The sequence below is a fragment of the Bos mutus genome, chromosome 8 (assembly GCF_027580195.1).
Source record: "Bos mutus isolate GX-2022 chromosome 8, NWIPB_WYAK_1.1, whole genome shotgun sequence".
Classification (NCBI taxonomy): Eukaryota; Metazoa; Chordata; class Mammalia; order Artiodactyla; family Bovidae; genus Bos; species Bos mutus.
Window position 1 is genome coordinate 46,247,448 of NC_091624.1, and position 22,275 is coordinate 46,269,722.

General features: G+C 48.6%; 1 protein-coding gene across 1 annotated transcript in view; it reads left to right on the top strand.

Moving 5' to 3' along the window:
* The window catches only part of LOXL2 (lysyl oxidase like 2), a 112,946-nt gene that overhangs the window by 77,263 nt on the left and 13,408 nt on the right, over window positions 1-22,275 (top strand). Inside the window, exons 7-10 of the mRNA XM_005909154.2 lie at window positions 1,837-1,988; window positions 9,820-9,987; window positions 12,010-12,175; window positions 19,394-19,637. Coding sequence (XP_005909216.2) covers window positions 1,837-1,988; window positions 9,820-9,987; window positions 12,010-12,175; window positions 19,394-19,637 — 730 coding nt within the window. The remainder of the gene's footprint in view (window positions 1-1,836; window positions 1,989-9,819; window positions 9,988-12,009; window positions 12,176-19,393; window positions 19,638-22,275) is intronic.

A 22,275-nucleotide genomic window follows, 5' to 3' on the forward strand; every position in this document is an offset into this window, starting at 1 on the left:
GTCAAGCTGGGGAGGAGCAAGCATAGCTGGGACGCTTTGTGGAGGCTGGTCCCTGTTTGGACCATTTGGGAACTAATGGTACCCTGAACTGCAGTGAGATACTATTACAGGGATTGAGACAGGGGAGTGACATGATTAAACATGCATTAAAAAATCTCTTGGGTTGTGCGTGGGGAATATTTTGGAATAAACAAGCAGGAGGGAGACTAGAAGCTATGTCATTTGTCCAAATGAGAGGTGACAGAGTTAGATGAGTGGCAGAAATGAAAAGCACTGAGCTTTGGGGGGAGTGAATAGGACATGATGATGGGTTGCTTGTCTGTGGATAAAAGAGGAGGAGGTGATGCCTCTGGGTTCTGGCAAGAACCAGGAGGATGGAGGTGCTGCTTCCTGAGTTAGGGAGATGCTGTGGAGAAGCAGATTAGGAAAGGTCCTCCTGCTGAAAGCAGAAAGAACAAAAGCAGATGACTCTTTCAAGTTCACTCTGAAGGGGAGGAAAGTGACAAGCCAGAAGGAGGTGTGGAGTCAGGGGAGGGTCATCATAAAGACGGGAGATTTTATGGGATCAGATGAGTGCTGAGGGATGGACCCAAACCAGAGGATGATGGTGAAGATCAAGATAGAGAGGAGATCACGGAGCAGGGCAAGGCCCAAGGTGGGGGTCGAAGCAGCCCAGAGCTCCCAGAAAGAACTAGACTTGGATCCATCTTTATGGGCTAGACAGAGGAGAGGTGGTTTTGTGAGGTGAGTTGAGTTGAATACTGACAAACTAGGGATTCCCTCTCCCCAGCAGTGGGGAATTCCCCCTTGCCATCCCGTGCCTGTAGGGAAAGCTTCCCACATGTGCATTAGGGGTCCCTGTGGGATGTCTTCTGTCTGCCCCTGTGGCTCCACACTCCTCCTTGTCCACGTGGTTCAGGGCCCTGGAAGGCAGGTTTGGATGTGGCCCGCAGGGAACACTGGGGGAGATTGGAGATGGGGAGGAGCTGGGTCTTTATTCTCTCTGAGGGCCACTGTGTCCCTTCACTGAGGGTAATAGCTCTTAACAGGTGACCTCCCCACAAGGCTCTTTTGTTCTCCTGGACCAGATATTAACATCCTCCCCTCATCCCTGGTGGCTCAGATGGTAAAGAATCTGCCTGCAATACGGGAGACCTGGGTTCGAGCCCTGATTTGGGAAGATCCCTGGAGAAGGGAGCAGCTACTCACTCCAGTATTCTTGCCTGGAGAGCTCCATGGACAGAGGAACCTGGTGGGCTACAGTCCATGGGGTTGCAGAGTCAGATATGACTGAGCGACAGACACTTTTCTTTCTTGCGGGCCTGGGGGTGGTATTAGTCCACACAATGGACTATCCATTGCGATTTTGTGATTTCCTCATGCTTTGTTCTTATTTTTATTTTTAAAATTCCTTTCTGTAACTCAGATCATCCAATCTGAGAATGCCATCTCTTTCCTGCTGGGAGTCCGACTACTCTGTGAGAGTTGCCCCTTTAGGATTCATCAATACACAGGGTGTACAAGTTGAGAAGGGAACTTAAATGCCCTCTAGACCAGCTCCTCTATTTCAGTGAGAAAACCAGTATTCAAAGAGGCTGAGTGAGTTGGTCAAGGCCACATCAATTAGTAACAACCTTTGTTCTTGTGGGAGAAGTGACTCCCAAGACAACATTCTCTCCAGGTAAAAGAGGCCTGAGTCATTGAGCTATTGTGGGAGGCAGTTGGGAACATTCTGAGGATGGGAGAGGCATGTTCTTACTGTCTGGGACTTCCTTTCCCCTTGCAGAAACTTTCTTGTGGAAGCTTTCATAGTGCATGTTCATTTTCTATTCCCAGGGATAGGACCCATTCACCTCAATGAAATCGAGTGCACGGGGAATGAGAAGTCCATCATAGACTGCAAGTTCAATGCTGAGTCTCAGGGCTGCAATCATGAGGAAGATGCTGCTGTGAGATGTAACATCCCCGCCATGGGCTTCCAGAAAAAGGTGAGGAGCCTGGATGCCCAGAGGGGACTGTTATGTTTTGGTCATTGAATCCATAGAAAGGGTAGACCAGATGGTCTCAGGCTGAAGCTTGCCAACAGGTACTTTGATGAGCTCAGAAAGTTGTTGGGCTCTAATGCTGTCACCTTCAGTGGCTGTCACCTGGCTTTGTTGAAGGTGCCAGATGAAAAGACATATGGATAAGCTCCACTGTCCTCAGATGTTGGGGATCCTCTGTGTGCCCCGCCGTACTCTGTGGGTGGACATACAGTGTGATTGCAACTCAGTGCTTCCTGCGAAGGATTCAAGGACTGCAACACCTGTGGTCCCCTTGGCAACGGCCCTTTCCAAAGACCCAGAGGAACCACAGTTGGTCTGTAAAGCACACAGATGTAAGCACGATGTAGCCAGTATTTGGGGCCGAACACTGTACTTTGGTTTCCAGAGGGAAAGGAAAGGAAACCTTAATAGCATTATGTCTGATACACACCCCTCCCTTCCTGAGACGGGGTCTCTAAAAACCTGCATCATGTACCCTCATGTGGGTGACTTTCCGACTTATCCCTACAGGGATAACCAACAAGATTTTGCTAGGAGGTCTAGCCCATCCTCCAAAAAGGCCTGGTAAATCCTATCTAATGCTTTGTGCTAAACCATGAATTTGGTCACCAGGCTGGCACATTGGAAGAGCTTCTTGAGGGCTTATTTTTTAAAATGAGCAAATGCAGACATGTTAGGGTACAGGATGGCTCTCCAGCCAGGCTCTGACACTGCTTCTTGACCTTGGCATCATCATGTCAAAGGCACTACTGAATTGGTTAGCCACAACATCTTATTGCCCCATGGGGCTAAAAATGTGAACTCGACAGCTCTCCTTCGAGCCAAGCATTTGCTTGTAAGTGAGCAGGGGCGTGGGCCAAGCCCCACAGCTGTGGGAAAGGCTTGCCATCTCTAATTGCTGAGCAGCATTCCAAGAAAGTCATAATAGAGCTCCAAAAGCTGACGTGCCAAGAGTCCCCGTGCGCTGGGGTACCATTCACTTCAGACAGATTAGACTTGGGTGGAATGGGGTTTTCAACCCAAATGAAAGGCCTAGGCCAAAGAAAATGAGGTTTTCCACAAGGGCTTTATGGTGGGTGGAGCTGAGGCAGGCTGTGTGCCCAGGCATGCCAGTGGGGGCACCACACTCCTAGCACAAAACACCCTCATCCTTTCAGGGGCCCTTCGGACTCTAGAAAGTGAGCCTTGTGCTTAAGCATGGGGTGTGGGAAGCTTTATGCGTGAATCTGGCCATTTCTATCCCCTGGAAGGGCTTTCTTCTCTGGTGGTAAAAGATCTGCAGTGGTAAAGAATCCACCTGCCAATGCAGGAAACATAGATTCGATCCCTGGGTAAGAAGATTCCCTGGAGGAAGAAATGGCAACCCACTCCAGTATTCTTGCCTGGAGAATCCTGTGGACAGAGGAGCCTGGTGGGCTGCAGTCCATGGGGTCACAAAGAGTTGGACACAACTGAGCAACTAAGCATGCGTGCACAAGTCAGTTCATTACTATCATTCACTGGCTGATTCCTTAATTAATCTCTTTCAGGTTTCGGTTTCCTCCTTGGAAAATAAGGAGGTGAGAGAGGTGATTCCTAGCTTCCCTTCCAACCCCCAGTTCTTTAAGAAATTGACTTTTTATTGAATGACTAATAAATAAAACTCACAGACATGAAACTGGGAGGTTTCATCCATTCAGCCACAGCCAAGCTGTGTTTCTTTCATTGCTGGGGAGACATGCCAAGGTGGGAAGGCTCTGGGGGTGGCAGGTGGGTTTACCAGGCGAGCTCGTCCACACAGGGTCCCCTGGCAGCCTTGCTGACCTCCAGTTCCCTTCTGAACTGTGGGCCTGGCCCTGTCTGGATGGCAGTACCATGCCCACGTGTGGAATGTGAGTTGGAGAGTGCCAGTGCTTGCTTGCCTGTTAACATCTGGGTCCTGTTACCTCGCTTCCTACCTGCCACCTCCAAAAACAGGTGAGGGACTGGTGAACTGCAACCTTATCAAAATACAGGGCGGCCTCGCTGTATTTTGGGCTGGAGGTAGGTGTTTTGTTTTCTCTATTCATGCTCAGAAAAATTCAGCTTCCTGCATGTCACTCCCTTTTTTCAAACTGCATACTACTGCCACCAAGAACCAAAGGAATAGGAAAAAAGAAATGCCTGGGATTGTTTTAAGAAATTTGGAGAAGGATGGACCTCCCCTGGCATCCTTGAGGGGTAATGAGGTGGAGAGGGTATGGGTCAGAGGCTCCTGGCTGACCCCAAGACCTCTTGGGGTTCCATGGATACTGGAACTTTGAGCCAGATCACTTCTGGAATGGGGTGCCCAGGAGGGGAGCCCTGGGAATGGAGAGCTATGTATTGGGCTGAGTTTGAACTTCATGGCCAGCCTCTCTTGCAACCCCCAGTCTCCTCTAGGAAACGAGAAAAGGCCCCCAGTACATCTTGAGGTGCCTGGATTCTTCCAGGGGCAATGAAACTCTGCTGCCTGTTACAGAGGTTGCTCCAGGCCTGCTCAGCCTTGGTGGAATGGCCACAGCTTGGAGCTTTAGGAAGTGTCTCAAGGAGAGGCCCCAGTTCCCATTGAAGGCCTTATGTTTTCCTTGCCCCAGAGTCAGTGTGCAGACACGTTCTTGGGCCAGAGCCTCTCAGACTTCTGTTGGCTCTAGAACCTAGGACAGGAACACCTGGCCAAGCAACCTGGGCTGCACAGACAGTGGGGGACAAAGGACAGGAATCCTCCCAAAGAGAGCCCTAGAGACAGGAACCTTCATATTGAGACTCAATATAGGTGACTCTCATATAAGACTCAAGTCTTCATTTTGAGACTCAAACTTGGGAGCCTCACTGCCCCCTGGTAGCGGGAAAAAGTTTGGACTCGGAATTCTTCAGGCTCCCCAGTCCTAATTTTTGCAAACTTTAGGGTAACAAAATGAAGTCTTTTTTTAGGGGGGAGAAGTGCCTAGGAGAGGGGCCATAGAGGGAGCTAGCTGCCAGTGCAATCAAAAAGGCAGGGCACAGTCCCTAGCGAAATAAAAAATAATAATAAACCCAATTATCCATCAGCACTGCCCACTGGCATTTTGAGTGAAGTGAAAGTTGCTCAGTCCTGTCTGACTCTTTATGACCCCATGGACTGTCCATGGAAGTCTCTAGGCCAGAATACTGGAGTGCTCCAGGGGATCTTCCCAACCCAGGGATCAAACCCAGGTTTCCTGCATTGCAGGTGGATTCTTTACCACCTAAGCCATCAGGACATTCTGAACTTCAGTGCTAACCTAGCCCCCAGGAGGGGTCCCTGCCCACGGCTTCTGGTGCCCCAGGGTGTACCTCTGTGCAAACCTGCGGCTCCACCAGCCTTGGTGCTGGAACTCGGAAACCACGAGGAGGGGAAGGGAAGAGCATCTGGACTTCCCAAAGAGAGGGAAGGCTCCAGACTCCCTAAATCAGGATGCAAGCCATTAGAGGGCTCAGCCTGTGGCCTAGAGGTCAGTCCTGCGGTCGCCATCACAGTCCCTGCTGTCGTTTGTCCTGGACAGTGTCCTCCAGGCCATAATCAGTCCAGGAGGCTGGAGACACAGGAGACCAGGTGGGTGGGGAGGGGGTGTGTGTGAGAGGTTGGCACACCACTCCTTGCCAAAGCTATAGGTGCTTGGAGGCAACTGGAGATGGTTTTCACAAGGCACAAAATTACGAGCTTTAGTGATTCATGGAGAAGGGAATGGCAACCCACTCCAGTATTCTTGCCTGGAGAATTCCACGGACAGAGGAGCCTGGCAGGCATTAGTTCATGAGGTCACAAAGAGTCAGACACAACTGAATGACTAATACTTCAGTGATTAAAGCTTTAGTATCCTAAGCCTAAGGACCCAGTCTGACTCCAATGGACAATACAGTAAGTCCCCTACACATGAACCAGTTCTATTCCCAGAGTGGGTTTGTAAGTTCAGTTTGTTTGTAAGTCCAACAAAGTTAGCCTGGCTACCCAGGCTAGCGCAATTGGCTATTTATTAGTACTGTGGTGTAATTGGTTTATGATACTTTTCACACAAATAATACATAAAAAACAAAGAAAACATTTTTACTCTTGTAGTACAGTACCTTGAAAAGTACAGTAGTACAGTACAACAGCTGGCAGGAAAGGCACATTCGCATCCTTGAAAATCTGCAACTTGAAGGGGATTTACTTCCTATGTAGGGGACTTACTATAAAGGCCTCAAAACATGGGGCCCAAGGTTCAGGACCCCAACCTCCCAGCAGGAGGAGTTCTCTATCCTGACTGTAAGGCACAAATTTGGTCCTCCGTTCTGACTCAGCGATTCCTGCTTTGGGACAAAAGCACCCTTGAAGAAGCAGGCTTAGGTGGATGGTTTGGAGGTGGTTTAGTATGGTAATGAAGAGATGCTTACTCCATCTGAGACTCCCCTCATCTGTGAATGGGGATGACATGGTACCACTGCCTCCTAGGGATGCTGTGAGGACCGAATGTCCATAAAGGGCTTACATAGGGTGGGGGACAAGGTAAGCGCTCTGAAAGTTTGCCTGTGAATTTTCCAGCACTCCTCCTGTCTCATGCATGCCTGCTAAGTCAGTTCAGTCCTGTCTCTTTGCGACCTCATAGCTGTAACCTGCCAGGCTCCTCTGTCAATAGGATTCTCCAGGCAAGAATACTGGAGTGGGTTGCCATTCTCTCCTCCAGGGGATCTTCCCAACCCATGGATCAAACCCACATCTCCTGAGTCTCCTGCATTGCAGGCGGATACTTTACCGCTGAGCCACCTGGGAAGCCCGCTCCTGTCACATAATAAAAGCCAAATAAATACTGGATGAATGAATGGATCTGGGGAATTACACACAATTCACTTCATTTCTGAGGAGGTGCCAACATTACCGGCAGAGTTCAGTAAGCACATAAAGGATGAAATACAGGCGTTCATTAGATGTCAAATGAACAGAGGGGATGGCTTGAAGTTACTTGGAGACATCCCGATGGATTGAAGGTACACCCTTCCCAAGGGTTGCTGGCCTTCCTGTGGATGTTGGAGCTGGCTGGTTTGCCTCCCATTGAGGCTCAGGCCTTTCTAGGACTTTCTCCATGGCTCTGCCTGCTTATTTGTTTTTATATAGATCCAGCTTCCCTGGTGGCTCAGTGATAAAGAATCCACCTGCCAATGCAGAAGATGTGGGTTCAGTCCCTGAGTTGGGAAGATCACTTGGAGAAAGAAACGGCAACCCACTCTGCTTTTCTTGCCTGGAAAACCCCATGGACAAAGGAGCCTGGTGGGCTACAGTCCATTGGGTCACAAGAGTGACTAAACAACAACAAAGATATGTTAGTCACAGGTGATGTGCAATCCATAGCCAGTGTCCAGCGCCTGGACTGGGGTTTCCTCCAGCCCAGAGGCACTCAGGAAGTCAAATGTCAGTCTTCCGAGGGCCAGCCCTCTTCCTACCTGCTCTGACCTCTTCTAGGTCCTCTGAGGAAAGGTTGCTTCCTGCTGGGACTCCCACCCTAATGATGATCATTGCTGTGATGGTATCTGAGATTCCTCAGCACTCAGTGAGTGCCAGGCCCTGTTTGAGCACTTTACAGGAACCGTATATGCCACTTATGCATCGGCTCAGCCCTGGTAGATAGATCTAAGGTCAGGACTGCCCTCGGCCTGTCTGTTTGCTGGCTGACCTCGTGACCCTCCCAGCCCCCAAGTCAATAAGAATTAAGACCTATGACTTAAGGGTTGTGCTGTTGCTAAGGACTGGCAAACAAACAGCTGAAGATTCCTGGAGTATTAGGTCTTATCTCAAAGGGATGAATTGTTAGAACCATAAAGGGAAGCAGGGTAAGGTACTTGGACTAAGGACTGCATTTTCAGAGCCCTTCCCCCAAATTCCAGTCCTTAATCCAAATACCTTATCCTGCTTCCCTTTATGGGCTTGGACTCATGTGTTGGTCCATGCTTTCATTCTGTAAGCCTGGTGTTATATTCATCCATTCCAAAAGGAATTGTGTCATGTACTTAACATCTGAGAGGTGCCGTCTTAGTTATCGACCCTCCAGTAAACCGGACCAATACAGCTCTGCTCTTTGGCTCTTATATATCATCAGAGAGACAGCCATTAAATTGTAAAATTATAAATTAGCTTAATTATAATTGTCAAGAATGCTAAGAAGGAGATATAGAGAGAGACTGTGTAAGTGGGCACTGACCCCCGTTGGAGAGAAGTGCCACTGGGTATAGAATTGGAAAGATGAGTGGGACCAGCCAAAAGCAAAGGGGCCTCTGTATGTAATAGACTTCAGTGTGAAATGAGATGTACTGTGTAACTTGGTCAGGAGAGTTAGGTCGCCATGGAAACGGAAAGAAGACTGTGTGCCTGGAGATAAAAGTGACTCTGGGTTCTGCATGGAGAATAGGTCAGTGAAGGCAAGAGGAGAGGCAGTGGGAGGGAGGTGAGGAGGGCTGTTTCAGGCGAGAGGTGAAGGTGCCTGGGAAGAGGGATAAGGATGGAGCTGGAGGGAGGAGCGTAAGTGGGAGGGACTTGGGAGATAAAATCCATGGAGGAAGATTCTGATGGGATGTAGGGCATCAGTCCCCTACCTTTTTGACACCAGGGACCAGTTTTATGGAAGACAGTTTTTTCCACCAACCAGGATGGGTTGGGAGGGGGGATAGTTTCTGGATGATTCAAGTGCATTACCTCTATTGTGCACTTTATTTCATTATTATTACCTTGTGATATATAATGAAGTAATTATACACCTCACCATATTGCAGAATCAGTGGGAGCCCTAAACTTGTTTTCCTGCAACCAGACTGTCCATCTGGGGGTGATGGGAGAGTGATGGGGAGCAAATATAGATGTGAAGCTTCGCTTGCTGTCCCCCTGCTCATCTCCTGCTGTGCAGTCCAGTTCCTAACAGGCAGGAGTGGAGGGGGTTGGTTGGGAGCTCCTGATGTCAGGGATAAGAAAGAGGGCGATGCTGATGCTCGCTCCTAGATTTCTGGCTTGTCTAACAGAATAGATTCAGGATCAGCAAACTATCTGTTGCAGTGCAAATCCACCCCTCTGCCTGTATTTGTAAATATGGTTTCTTGGGCACACAGCTGAGCCCCGCTATTTACATATTGTGGTCCCTGCATTCACCCTACGCGGTTTGCTGCCCCTGGGGCAGGTGGTAGTGCCTTTCATTGAAATAGAGAATGAGGGGGAGGTAGAGCACAGGTTTAGGTGTAGAGAGAAAAAGAGGACCAGTTAGATTTGGGGTCTCCGAGGTGCCAGGTGGGACTGTCAAGTAAGAGTTCTTCTGGAAAGGACAGCAGGGGGTGTTGTGGGAGGAGATGCAATCAGGAGCTGGAACTGGGGTACAGGAGAGGGTGTGGGGAGGAGAAAATGGTCCCAGAAAGAATCGGGGGATTCTACCATTTTAAGGCTCCTTATTGCCTCTTTCCAAGTATCTGATCTGAGACCCACCCCCCTGGTGGGCTCATGGGAAGTGGAGGCAGATTCTACAGTGAGATCAGTAGGTCTATAGTGGGGTCAGTGGGTCTCCCCGGCTGTATTGGCATCTAGGGTCCTAGGATGGCTGCAGTAGGGCAGGGGAGGGGCACCTAATGCAGAAGACCATGCTGGGCACGATGCCCAGCACATAGCAGGTTCTCAGTAATGCCAGCCTTCTGTGTCGCAGGCAGGACCCCCTGCCTTGGGGAAATTGAGACTGAAGGCAGTACGATAGTGGGGCATCAACCTGCCTTCCCCTCCCAGTGATCATGCCTTCCTTTCCCTCCACAGCTGCGCCTGAACGGGGGCCGAAACCCCTACGAGGGCCGAGTGGAGGTGCTGGTGGAGAGGAACGGGTCCCTCGTATGGGGCATGGTATGCGGCGAGAACTGGGGCATTGTGGAGGCCATGGTCGTCTGCCGGCAGCTAGGCCTGGGGTTTGCCAGCAATGCCTTCCAGGTGAGAAGCCCCCACCCCCACCCCACCGCAGAGGGCCTTGAACCCTGCATCCAGTCCTATCCTGCCCATCTCTCGTCAGCCCCTGTCTTCTGTGACTCCCAGGAGGTAGAGAGCCATGGACTTGGAGGAAAAACCTCATCCTGTCCTCCACTGCTCTGTCCCCTGCAGCCCCAAGTCCTTGCATGGGTCATGCACTCTCTGGACTCTGGTTTTGGGTCTCAGCTCTGTGCACCGGGCTTGACCATGCCAGAGGCTCATTCTGGGGTGTCCCGAGCTGACTTTTGCAGGGGGAAGCCACTCAGTCCTATGGGGGGGGTGGCATGTGGAGACCACCCAACCCAACACCCCAGACGCCTTAGCTCAGTGGTCCCCAGCCTTGCTGGCATCAGAGACTGGTTTTGTGGACAGCTTTTCCACAGACGGGGTAGGGGCAGGATGGATGCTTCAGGCAGTAATGTGAGCGATAGAGAGCAATGGGGAGAGGCAGATGAAGCTTTGCTCACTCACCCATTACTCACCTCCTGCTGAGTGGCCGGGTTCATAACAGGTCTCGGACCAGTACCAGGGGGGTGGAGACCCCTGTCTTAGCTCACTCCCTTGCTGGCCCCTTTTCCCACAACATGCTTCCTCGCTGTGTCCACATCCATGCATCCTCGCTGTGTCCACATCCATGCATCCTCTCCTTGGTTGGCTGGCAGTTCCCCAAGCCTTGCTTCAGGACCCTTTCACAGCCGCTGCACACTCCTGCCGCCAGCTCAGAAGTGACTCAGCCAAGGGAAGCTAGGCTCCACCCCCCATCAGAAAGGAACAGAAGAAAGACAAGCAGTGGTTTGGATTAAAAAATCATTGCCCTCTGGACCCCATCCTGGGATGGAACATTGTCAGAAAGAGGCCAGGGGCAAGAGGAGTGGGAGCCAGGAGGCTGGAGGTCACTTCCCAATTGGACCCCCACCAGCCGGCTACATAATGACTTGCCACCTTTCCCAGCCTCTCTGTGAACATGGAACAAATAGTCCAGGTCCTCAATATCCAGGCTCTATAAACACCTTTCTTAAGCTTCTCCCAGAACAGGAAAATGTCCGGAGCACCCCCATCTCACTTTGCTAACCTGACTTCAGCCCCTGTGCCCTGGGTGGCTGCTTGAGGAAGGGGTTTCTTAGTAGCGACACGGGAGAACTCAGCCAGGCAGCCCTGTGGCAACTCCACAAACCACCCAGAAGGAAGGGGCAGGCCTCTGGTACCCGGGGCCGTCTGGAAGCCTGGTTTCGCACTGCCACATCATGTTTCTGCTGATCCTGCTTTTGACCAGCCAAGGCACTCGCTGGTTCTCCATGGAGTGTAGAAGAACAGTGCTCATTGCAACAGAGTGGCCGTCCGGCTATTTTTGTTCCCTGTCAGCGCTTTCCTAAGACACCTGATTCTCACAGCGGAGGCTGTGAGATGGGCCTACCCTTGACCTCAGTACGCTGATTACAGGCCTTATCCCTTCCCGAGGCCCCAGTTTTCTCTCTAGAGGATGAGGAGTGCATAGGTTCTCTAGAAAATCAGAACCAATGAGATGTATGAAGATGGAACTATTGACAAATGTGACTAGATTTCTTCTCTCCTGCCAATCCTGATCAGTTGGTGGTGTCTCCCTGGAGCACAGTGGTGAGAAGGATTCTGAGAGCACAGTCAGGCTTAGAGGAGAGTGCTGTGATAGATTAGTAATGTCTGCCCAGGGCTCAGGAAGAGGGACCAGGCAGTATGGCTGCTGTTCCTGATACATAGCATTGAGCACTCTCTTAGGTGTGCTTTCCAAAAGGGGAGAGGGGCAGAATCCAAGTGCAGGGGGCGGGCCTCATTTGCGCTGCCACCAACAAACTGCATGACTTGGGTAAGTGACTGTGTCTTGGCTGTCTCCATATGAAAAATGGGATCAGAAAGCCTTGGGTGTTTTGGTGAGACTGAAATTTGATAGAATGTGGCAAAGTGACAGTTTAAGGTGATGTGCTGGCTATTTGTTGTTGTTGGTTCATGCAGGAGACCTGGTACTGGCATGGAAACATCAACGCCAACAAGGTGGTCATGAGTGGTGTGAAGTGCTCGGGAACGGAGCTGTCCCTGGCGCACTGCCGACACGACGGGGAGGACGTGGCCTGCCCCGAGGGAGGCGTGCGGTACGGGGCTGGAGTCGCCTGCTCAGAAAGTGAGAGTTCCTGGGGGTCTAGACAGCTGTCCTGCCAGGCTTCAGGAGGGGCACAGAGCCTCACTGGTTACTCCCTGCAAGGCTCTGCCTGGGGTCTCTGCTATGAGCCCAGCAAAATGAAAGTAGGGATGGATTCTTGTTAAGTGAGAAGAGTCAGGGGCAAGAGGAACTACCCCCATAGGCAACCCTGGAATCTTGCCTAATAACAGTGGAGAAGGCTGGAAGGAGGAGTTGGGAGTCTGGAAGCCTTGGGTTCAAAGGCAGGGTCACTGTGGATTATTTAAGTGGCCTTAGGAGAATTAAGTGACTTGGTCTCCGGGGAGCTGGCTTCTGGCTTAGCAGTGAAACACGCACTGCTTGGTGGGTCCGCTTCCTTGCTTCTGCCCTGCCACCCAGATCATTTCCTGGGACTTCCCTGGGGATCCAATGGTTAAGACTCTGAGCTTCCAATGCAGGGGATATAGGTTCAATTCCTGGTCAGAAAACTAAGATCCCACATGCTGTGTGGAATGGTCAAAAAAACAAAAGGACATAGATCATTTTTTGTTGTCACACACACACACAGGGTGATTTAACCTCCTAGTGACTCCCTAGGAATCCTAGAGAGCTTGACAATATGGAAGGGAGCCCCCACCCCCACCTCTATCCCCACCTTGGCCAGAATTCAGAATGGCCATCTCAGCAGGTTCCCTGCCAAGCTGAAAGGACTGGCTGACAGCCCTGTGGGTGTGTTCTTCTCTGGATCCCACCCTCCTTGCCTTATCAAAGGATTTCCTTGTGGATCTGGGAGGTGGGAGAGGCCCTGAGCCTAGCCAAAGGACTCCAGACCAGGCATTGCCTGCCGTTTATTAGCTGATCTTGGCAAAGTTAGTTCACTGCTATGATCCACAGTCTTCGTTGTTTTTCCTAGAGCCTGGAAATTAAATGTGACAACGACACGTGCAACCGCTTAAACAACAGTGATGCGCTGTCGTTTACCATCACGGAGAACTAGGGAGATTAAACTTGAACTCAGCGACTTCTCCCCCTTTTAGACCCCTTCAGCATTTCGTAACCCTTGTAAAGCAGGACTCTCAACCCCAGCATGAGCTTCTCTGGGGAGACATTATATATTGTTGCATCCTTTCTGAGAGGAAAGAGTGAGAGTACCACCCTTACCAGACCCCCAGGCAGAGAGATGTGATCTCCCCATCATCGGGAGTCTTTTCTCAGCTTAATAATTTATTTATATTTTTAATATACCATTTATCAAAAAAGAAACTAAGATAATATAAACCTAAGTAAAATTCAAGGTAGTATAAGATAAAAGCAGATTTAGAAAAAAGTAGGGAGACTTCTCTGATGGTCCAGTGACTAAGTCTGCATGCTCCCAATGCTAGTATCCTGCGTTTGATCCCTGGTCAGGAAACTAGATCCTACATGCTGCAACTGAAGATTCTGCATGCTGCAACTAAGACCTGGTACAGCCAAATAAGTAAATATTTAAAATTTTATATATATATATATAATTTTTAAAAAGTAGGTATTGGCAAAATGAGAGTGGCTCAAACTAGAACTGATAGAGATTAATAAAAGTTTATATATTATAGAGACCTATACATTTACTGGGCTTCCCTGTTGGTGCTAGTGATAAAAAAAAAAAAAAAAAAAACTGACTTTCAGTGCAGGACATGTAAAAGACATGTGTTCGATCCCTGGGCTGGGAAGATCCCATGGACGAGGGCACGGCAATTCACTCCAATATTCTTGCTGGGAGAATCCCACAGACAGAGGAGCCTGGCGGGCTGCAGTCCGTGGGGTCACACAGAATTGGACACAACTGCACACAACTTAGGCTAGCACAGCACATACATTTACTGTCATAGAGTCGTATACATTTATTGTTGTCATTATACAGCAAGCTTCCTACCAGCCAAAGGAAAGAGAGAAATGTGGTCTTTAATATAATTCACAGTATGCCTGGGCTTCCCTCATAACTCAGTTGGTAAATCATCTGCCTGCAATGCAGGAGACCCAGGTTCAATTCCTGGGTCGGGAAGATCCCCTGGAGAAGGAAATGGCAACCCACTCCAGTATTCTTGCCTGGAGAATCCCATGGAGAGAGGAGCCTGACAGGATACAGCCCACAGGATCACAAGAGTCAGACACGACTTAGCAACTAAACCACCACCACCACCATGCATGAGGTAGAAACAAACCCTGAGTCAAGAGAAGCCCACTCCTAGATACTGAGATCAAAGGGGAGTTTTTCATTATGAGGACCAAGAATTATGAGATCAACAGGGCCCTCACATGCTCACGGCAGACCAAAAATGACCTTCATGGGGCTATTGCTCAAAGAACCCCTCTGCCTAGGCTGAAGGCATCAGTCAGAGTCTGCAGGGGGAGGAAGAGCCACTGGGGCCAGGAACACTGATCTGGCTTCATATTTTATTCATAAAGAGAAAATATATTCTTCTAGCAACCTTTTGCTTGCCTAGTGGCTCAGACGGTAAAGAATCTGCCTGGAATGCAGGAGACCCAGGTTTGATCCCTGCGTTGGGAAGATACTCTGGAGAAGGGCATGGCAACCCACTCTAGTATTCTCACCTGGAAAATCCCATGGACAGAGAAGCCTGGTGGGTTACAGGCCATAGCGTCGCACAGAGTTGGGGATGCTTTGGGTATTAGGAAGGTCAAGATCTCATTCCATGGCAGGTGTTGAGAATGGGCTACCAGCTAAGTCAGGCCATGTTACCTTGAGACTCCTGAGACGGAGGTAGGGCTGGCCTCCTCCCGGAAAGAAGAGAGCCTGATGGAGACCCCAGTGACCAGCGCAGAGGGAGGCAAAGGGATTGTCCATTAAGTACTGACTAGTGTACAGATCATGAAAAGAGGCCACAACACCCTCATTAAACTGTGCACTCAACACTCAGCACCAGCAGTTGTGCATCCTGAAAACCTACTGGGCTCTATGCACAGCCAGGGAGGGGACCCAGACTGGGCAGAATTGCTCCAGGCAGTGATGAACATGAGGGAAGCAAAGCTCATAGAAGACACTCACCTCAGAAATTTGCAAGCATCAGAAAATAAAAGATGGATGGGTCTTAGGTTTGAAGGTTTGTTTGCTTGTTTTGAGATTTTTTTTTTTTTGATGTGGATCATTTTTTTAAAGCCTTTATTAATTTTGTTACAATATTGCTTTTATGTTTTTTTTGTTTTTGTTTTTGGCTGCGAGGCATGTGGGGTGTTTGGGTCTTTGTTCCTCAACCAAGGATCGAACCCACCTCCCCTTCGTCGGAAGGCAAGGTCTTAGCCACTGGACCACCCGGGAAGTCCCTGGGTCTTGTCATAAATGATTCATATACTACATTCCTGTGAATTGAGGTACACTAGAAATGTTCAGTAGAATCTCACTTTTAAACAGAGACACAGTTAATCCTTTGGCGAAGAAGTTAATCCTTCTACTATAACTGTTTAGTAAACGTAGATTGTAACCACTGGTGATTATTTTTTTTTAACACCTGCTATGTACATTGTGCTAATTGAATAGGTCAAGCTTGTTTTAAAAGAGGTAACTGGGTTAAAACTCTCACGTGGAGCAACAGTGCAAGGGGAAACTGGTAGAACCGGATATATATCAGAGCCTTGAAAGCATGCAACCTGCCCCCAGCAAGTTACAGAAATATATTCTGAAGAAACGATTAAAGTTACACACGGAGATTTACTACAGGATGTTTATCACTGCTTTATCTTTAACTGTGGTCCAGTGGTTAAGAATCCGCTTGCCAATGCAGGGGACATGGGTTCAGTCCCTGCTCCAGAAAGATCCCACATGCCACCAGACAACTAAGCCCTCTCGCCTAGAGCCCATTCTCTGCAACTGAGAGCAGCCTGAGAACCGCAACTAGAGAACAGACCCCGCTCTCCGCAACTAGATAAAGCCCCACACAGCAACAAAGATATAGTGCGGTCAAAAGTTAATAAGTAATATTAATTAATTAATTTAAAAATAAAGTGTAGGTTAGGGTTATCAATTAAATATTGTAATGGATATTTATGAACAAGTGAATATGTCAAGATATGTTTTGAGAGAGGCAGCATTAACAGACTAATACAAGTAGTATTGTATGTAGTACAAATCTTCATACAGTATTACACATGGTGGGAATTTGTAATTCCCAGAAGAATCAGACCAAAGTATTAAGAGTGTTCTCTCTATGGGTAGCATGATTTCACTGTTAGAAGTTAGAAGTCTTAGTCACTGTCGTGTCCGACTCCTTTCGATCTCATGGACCGTAGCCCACCAGGCTCCTCTGCCCATGGCATTCTGCAGGCAAAAATAATGCAGTGGGTTGCCATTCCCTTCTCCAGGGGATCTTCACAAGCCAGGGATTGAATCCAGGTCTCCTGCATTACAGGCAGATTATTTACCATCTGAGCTACCAAAGAAGCCCCGATTCATTGTTATTGTCTGCTTTTTATTATGGAAAATTTAAAGCCACTCTAAAGGAGATTCAGTTCAGCTCAGTGCAGTCTCTCAGTCGTGTCTGACTCTTTGCTACCCCATGGACTGCAGCATGCCAGGCCTCCCTGTCCATCACCAACTCCCAGAGATTACTCAAATTCATATCCATTGAGTTGGTGATGCCATACAACCATCTCATCCTCTCTCGTCCCCTTCTTCTCTTGCCCCCAATCCCTCCCAGCATCAGGGTATTTTCAAATGAGTCAGCTCTTTGCATCAGGTGGCCAAACTATTGGAGTTTCAGCTTCAACATCAGTCCTTCCAATGAACATCCAGGACTGATTTCCTTTAGGATGGACTGGTTGAATCTCCTTGCAGTTCAAGGGACTCTCAAGAGTCTTTTCCAACACCTCAGTTCAAAAGTATCAATTCTTTGGTGCTCAGCTTTCTTTATAGTTCAACTCTCACATCCATACATGACTACTGGAATAACCATAGCCTTGACTAGATGGACCTTTGTTGGCAAAGTAATGTCTCTGCTTTTTAATATGCTGTCTAGGTTGGTCATAACTTTTCTTCCAAGAAGTAAGCACCTTTTTATTTCATGGCTGCAATCACCATCTGCAGTGATTTTGGAACACACAAAAAATAAAGTCTGACACTGTTTCCACTGTTTTTCTTCTATTTGCCATGAAGTGATGGGACCAGATGCCATGATCTTTGTTTTCTGAATGTTGAGCTTTAACCCAACTTTTTCACTCTCCTGTTTCACTTTCATCAAGAGGCTCTTTAGTTCTTGTTTCCTTTCTGCCATAAGGGTGGTGTCATCTGCATATCTGAGGTTATTGATATTTCTCCCATCAATCTTGATTCCAGCTTGTGCTTCTTCCAGCCTAGCATTTCTCATGATGTACTCTGCATATAAGTTAAATAAGCAAGGTGACAATATACAGCCTTGATGTACTCCTTTTCCTATTTGGAACCAGTCTGTTGTTCCCTGTCCAGTTCTGACTGTTGCTTCCTGACCTGCACACAGATTTCTCAAGAGGCAGGTCAGGTGGTCTTGTATTCCCATCTCTTTCAGAATTTTCCGCAGTTTATTGTGATCCACACAGTCAAAGGCTTTAGCATAGTCAATAAAGCAGAAATAGATGTTTTTCTGGAACTCTCTTGCTTTTTTGATGATCCAGTGTATGTTGACAATTTGATCTCTGGTTCCTCTGCCTTTTCTAAAACCAGCTTGAACATTTGGAAGTTCATGGTACATGTATTGTTGAAGCTTGGCTTGGAGAATTTTGAGCATTACTTTACTAGCGTGTGAGATGAGTGCAGTTGTGCGGTAGTTTGAGCATTCTTTGGCATTGCCTTTCTTGGAATGAAAACTGACCTTTCCAGTCCTTTGGCCACTGCTGAGTTTTCCAAATTTGCTGGCATATTGAGTGCAGCACTTTTACAACATCATCTTTCAGGATTTGAAATAGCTCAACTGGAATTCCATCACCTCCACTAGCTTGTTCGTAGTGATGCTTTCTAAGGCCCACTTGACTTCACATTCCAGGATGTCTGGCTCTAGGTGAATGATCACACCATCATGATTATCTGGGTCGTGAAAATGTCTTTTGTATAGTTCTTCTGTGTATTCTTGCAACCTCTTCTTAATACCTTCTGCTTCTGTTAGGTCCATACCATTTCTGTCCTTTATTGAGCCCATCTTTGCATGAAATGTTCCCTTGCTATCTCTAATTTTCTTGAAGAGATCTCTAGTCTTTCCCATTGTATTTCTTCGCACTGATCACTGAAGAAGGCTTTCTTATCTCTCCTTGCTATTCTTTGGAACTCTGCATTGAAATGGGTATATCTTTCCTTTTCTCCTTTGCTTTTTGCTTCCCTTCTTTTTACAGCTATTTGTAAGGCCTCCTCAGACAGCCATTTTGCTTTTTTTGCATTTCTTTTTCCTGGGGATGGTCTTGTTCCCTGTCTCCTCTACAATGTCACAAACCTCCAGCCATAGTTCATCAGGCACTCGGTCTATCAGATCTAGTCCCTTAAATCTATTTCTCACTTCCACTGTATAATCATTAGGGATTTGATTTAGGTCATACCTGAATGGTCTAGTGGTTTTCCCTACTTTCTTCAATTTAAGCCTGAATTTGGCAATAAGCAGTTCATGATCTGAGCCACAGTCAGCTCCTGGTCTTGTTTTTGCTGACTGTATAGGACTTCTCCATCTTTGGCTGCAAAGAATATAATCAGTCTGATTTTGGTGTTGACCATCTGGTGTTGTCCATGTGTAGAGTCTTCTCTTATGTTGTTGGAAGAGGGTGTTTGCTATGACCAGTGCATTCCCTTGGCAGAACTCTATTAGCCTTTGCCCTGCTTCATTCTGTACTCCAAGGCCAAATTTGCCTGTTACTCCAGGATTATTCTAAAGGAGATAGAATAATATTAATATAATGAAGCCTCATGGACCCATTACCCAGATTGAACTACTGACAATATTTTGCAAACATGACAAAGAGTCACACACCACTGAACCACTAAGCATGCATGCACACAGTGAGATCTGCAGAGGTGTCCAGCAGGGCTCTCAGAGAAGGGAGAAGGAGTTGGGGGTAGTAATCCCTGACCCGGATAGGGGAGACCACAAGAGCCAGTTCCAGATGCTCGGCAGGCATGCAGGCCAGTCACTGCTCGAGAATCAGAGGAAACCTAGGTGGGAAGGGGCGTGGGGTCTCTGGCCTGTCTGAAGCCTGTGTCTGCCCTGCTCCCAGCCGCCCCTGACCTGGTCCTCAACGCAGAGATCGTGCAGCAAAGCACCTACCTGGAGGACCGGCCCATGTTCATGCTGCAGTGCGCCATGGAGGAGAACTGCCTCTCGGCCTCGGCCGCCCAGACCAACCCCACCACGGGCTACCGGCGGCTCCTACGCTTCTCCTCCCAGATCCACAACAATGGCCAGTCCGACTTCCGACCCAAGAACGGGCGCCATGCCTGGATCTGGCATGACTGCCACAGGTGAGCCATCCCTCCCTGCCCCAGCCTGCCAACCCACGGGACCCAGATGGGACGCAGACTCACAGGGCCACTTAGACACAGCTGAGCAGCCACATGGTCCTGTGGCAGGGCTCCCCCTAGCTGGAGGGCTCCTTTACATTTGCAGACAGCGTTCTCCCCTCCCAGAAGCCCTGGCCCACCTCACCCTCTCCAAGCCTGCTCTCTTTCTTGCCCCTGACACCTCAGAAACAAACTTCATTGAGAACCCAGTGCCCCTCCATTGACCTCAGTCAATGGTGTCAGGTGTGTTCTCAGCACATTTGTGCTCTGCAGGGAGCTTGGGGTGCTGCAGGTGTTGGATGCTGAGTTCATGTAGAAATATATTTTATTCTAGTCTAGTCTACTTTATCTTTATTTTTGGCTGTACTGGGTCTGCGTTGTGGTGCCCAGGCTTCTCTAGTTGCGGCATGCAGTCTCTCTACTTGTGGCATGTGGGTTATTTTAAAGACCAGTATGCTCTACATGTTGGACGTCTCTAGGAAGAGGGTGAGTGTGGAGACACAAGTTCTAGGCCCAGGAGTCATGAGACCTGGTCTCTCAACCCAGCCATGCCTCTAACCAGCTGCATGATGTCAGGCCATCTGGGCCACGTCAGCTGGGACCTCCACTGTCCCTTCCCACCCTCAGTCTGTGGCTTGTTCCCAGTGCTATATAAATTCCTGGATGAGAGCAGAGCACAGCCCCAGAGCCAGCCCAAGCTGGAGCCAACAGAAGCCTTGCCATTCATCTCCCTGTGCTCCCCAACCTCCTTCCTTTTGTTCCTTTGCTTGATTCCCACCCTAATCCAGAACCTTCTGTCTGTTGCTGCTGGCTCTCATTTTGCTGCTCTGACCTGAGCTGGGTGGGTTGAGGGAACAGAGTGAACAGTTTTGAAAACGAACAGAGGGAGGCCCCTGCCATTCAACATGGCAGCCACCTTCCCACCCCTTCCCCGAGGGACCACAGACTTTGACCCAGCTGGAGTGCAGGGTCGCTGTGCTTAAATTCCCATCCCTACAAGAGTTTTGCATCAGGTCCCCACGAGGGCTGGCAGCATCTGCAGTCAGTGTCAAATCCAGGGCCCTTGGGAGATTGACAATTGCGTAAGAATCTGCATGTTAACAGGTCCCCAAGGGATTGTGTGCCATCAGTCTGAGAGGCCCCAGTCTGGCTGACCTCTAGGTCCTTCCAGCTCTGAAGTGTGATGATCACTGTTAGGGACACAAGAACTAGAGTTGGTAGAAAAAGGTACCAGGCAGGGTACCCTCCTTATTCTGAATCAGGAAGCCGTGGCTCTGCATTCACATGACTTGTCCAGGATGAAGTTGGGGAATGGGGGTCCTAACTGGGGCCTGCCTGACTCCCAGTATGTGCCCTTCCTGGTACCTCCCCCAGTCTTCAGAAGGGCTCCTCTGGTGGCTCAGACAGTAAAAAAATCAGCCTGTGATGCAGGAGACCTGGGTTCCATTCCTGGGTCGGGAAGATCGCCTGGAGACGGGAATGGCAACCTACTCCAGTATTCTTATCTGGAGAGTCCCATGCACAGAGGAGCCTGGTGGGTTACAGTCCATGGGGTCGCAAAGAGTCAGACATGACTGAGCAACTAACCCTTTCCTGTCTTTCCCCTAGTCTTCATCACAAATCTGTTGGGCTGCTTTTTCATGTCATAATTTATGGCCTAGTCACATTTGAAACTGTTTAGGGATAGAGTTGTTCACTCCATTTCAAAAGAAAGGACAATTTGAACTTCCCTGGTGGCCCAGTGGTGAAGACTTCACCTTCCAATGCAGGGGGTTGCAGGTTCTTAGCTCCTGGTCAGGGAGCTAAGACCCTACGTGCCTCATGGCCAGAAAACCAAAACATAAGACAGAAGCATTATTGTAATAGATTTAATAATCTGGTCAAAAATGGTCTGTATCAAAAAAAAAAAGAAAGAAAGGACTGTGATAGAACTTGGGGGTGCTAATATTCCTTTATGTAGTTGACCCTTGAACAACACAGATTTGAAATGCGTGGGTCCCTTTATACATGAATTTTTCTTTTCCAATTAACGTAGTACCTCTACATATTTTCATTTTATAGCTTTTAAATTAACTCAGTGTGGGGAAAAGTTTGTGTTCGATTAGAGATCACAATACGTGGAATCAAATGCTTGTGTCCGGATTCTATCCAGGCAGTTTCAGTTTCCTGCCCTCGGGTGAGTCATTTCTGAGCTCCTTTGTTTCTGAGGCTGAGATAACAGTTCTTGGAGTTTCAACTGCTCGGAGGTCAGTGCCCCTAACCTCTGCGTTGTTCAAAGGTCAACTGCAATTACTCTTGGTATGTCCTGAAAGTCCTAATTAGCCAAAGATGTTTGGGTCTTTATATAGAAGCATGGAGGTCTTCTGCAGGGAGGGAGTCAGAGAGTAAAATTAAAGCCCTGACATATGGGTGCCTGATTTCCTTCCGAGAATACATGGCGGAAGCGCTGCCCTTTGGATCTATAAGTAGAAGGTAATTGAGTCTCTGCCCCATATATGGTGCTCCACCCAGACATCACATGGTAGGGCTCTCCTTGTGACATAGGCTTGCTCTCCAAGAAATGGTTTCTTCTCTAAGAATACACACGGTGACCTCATGG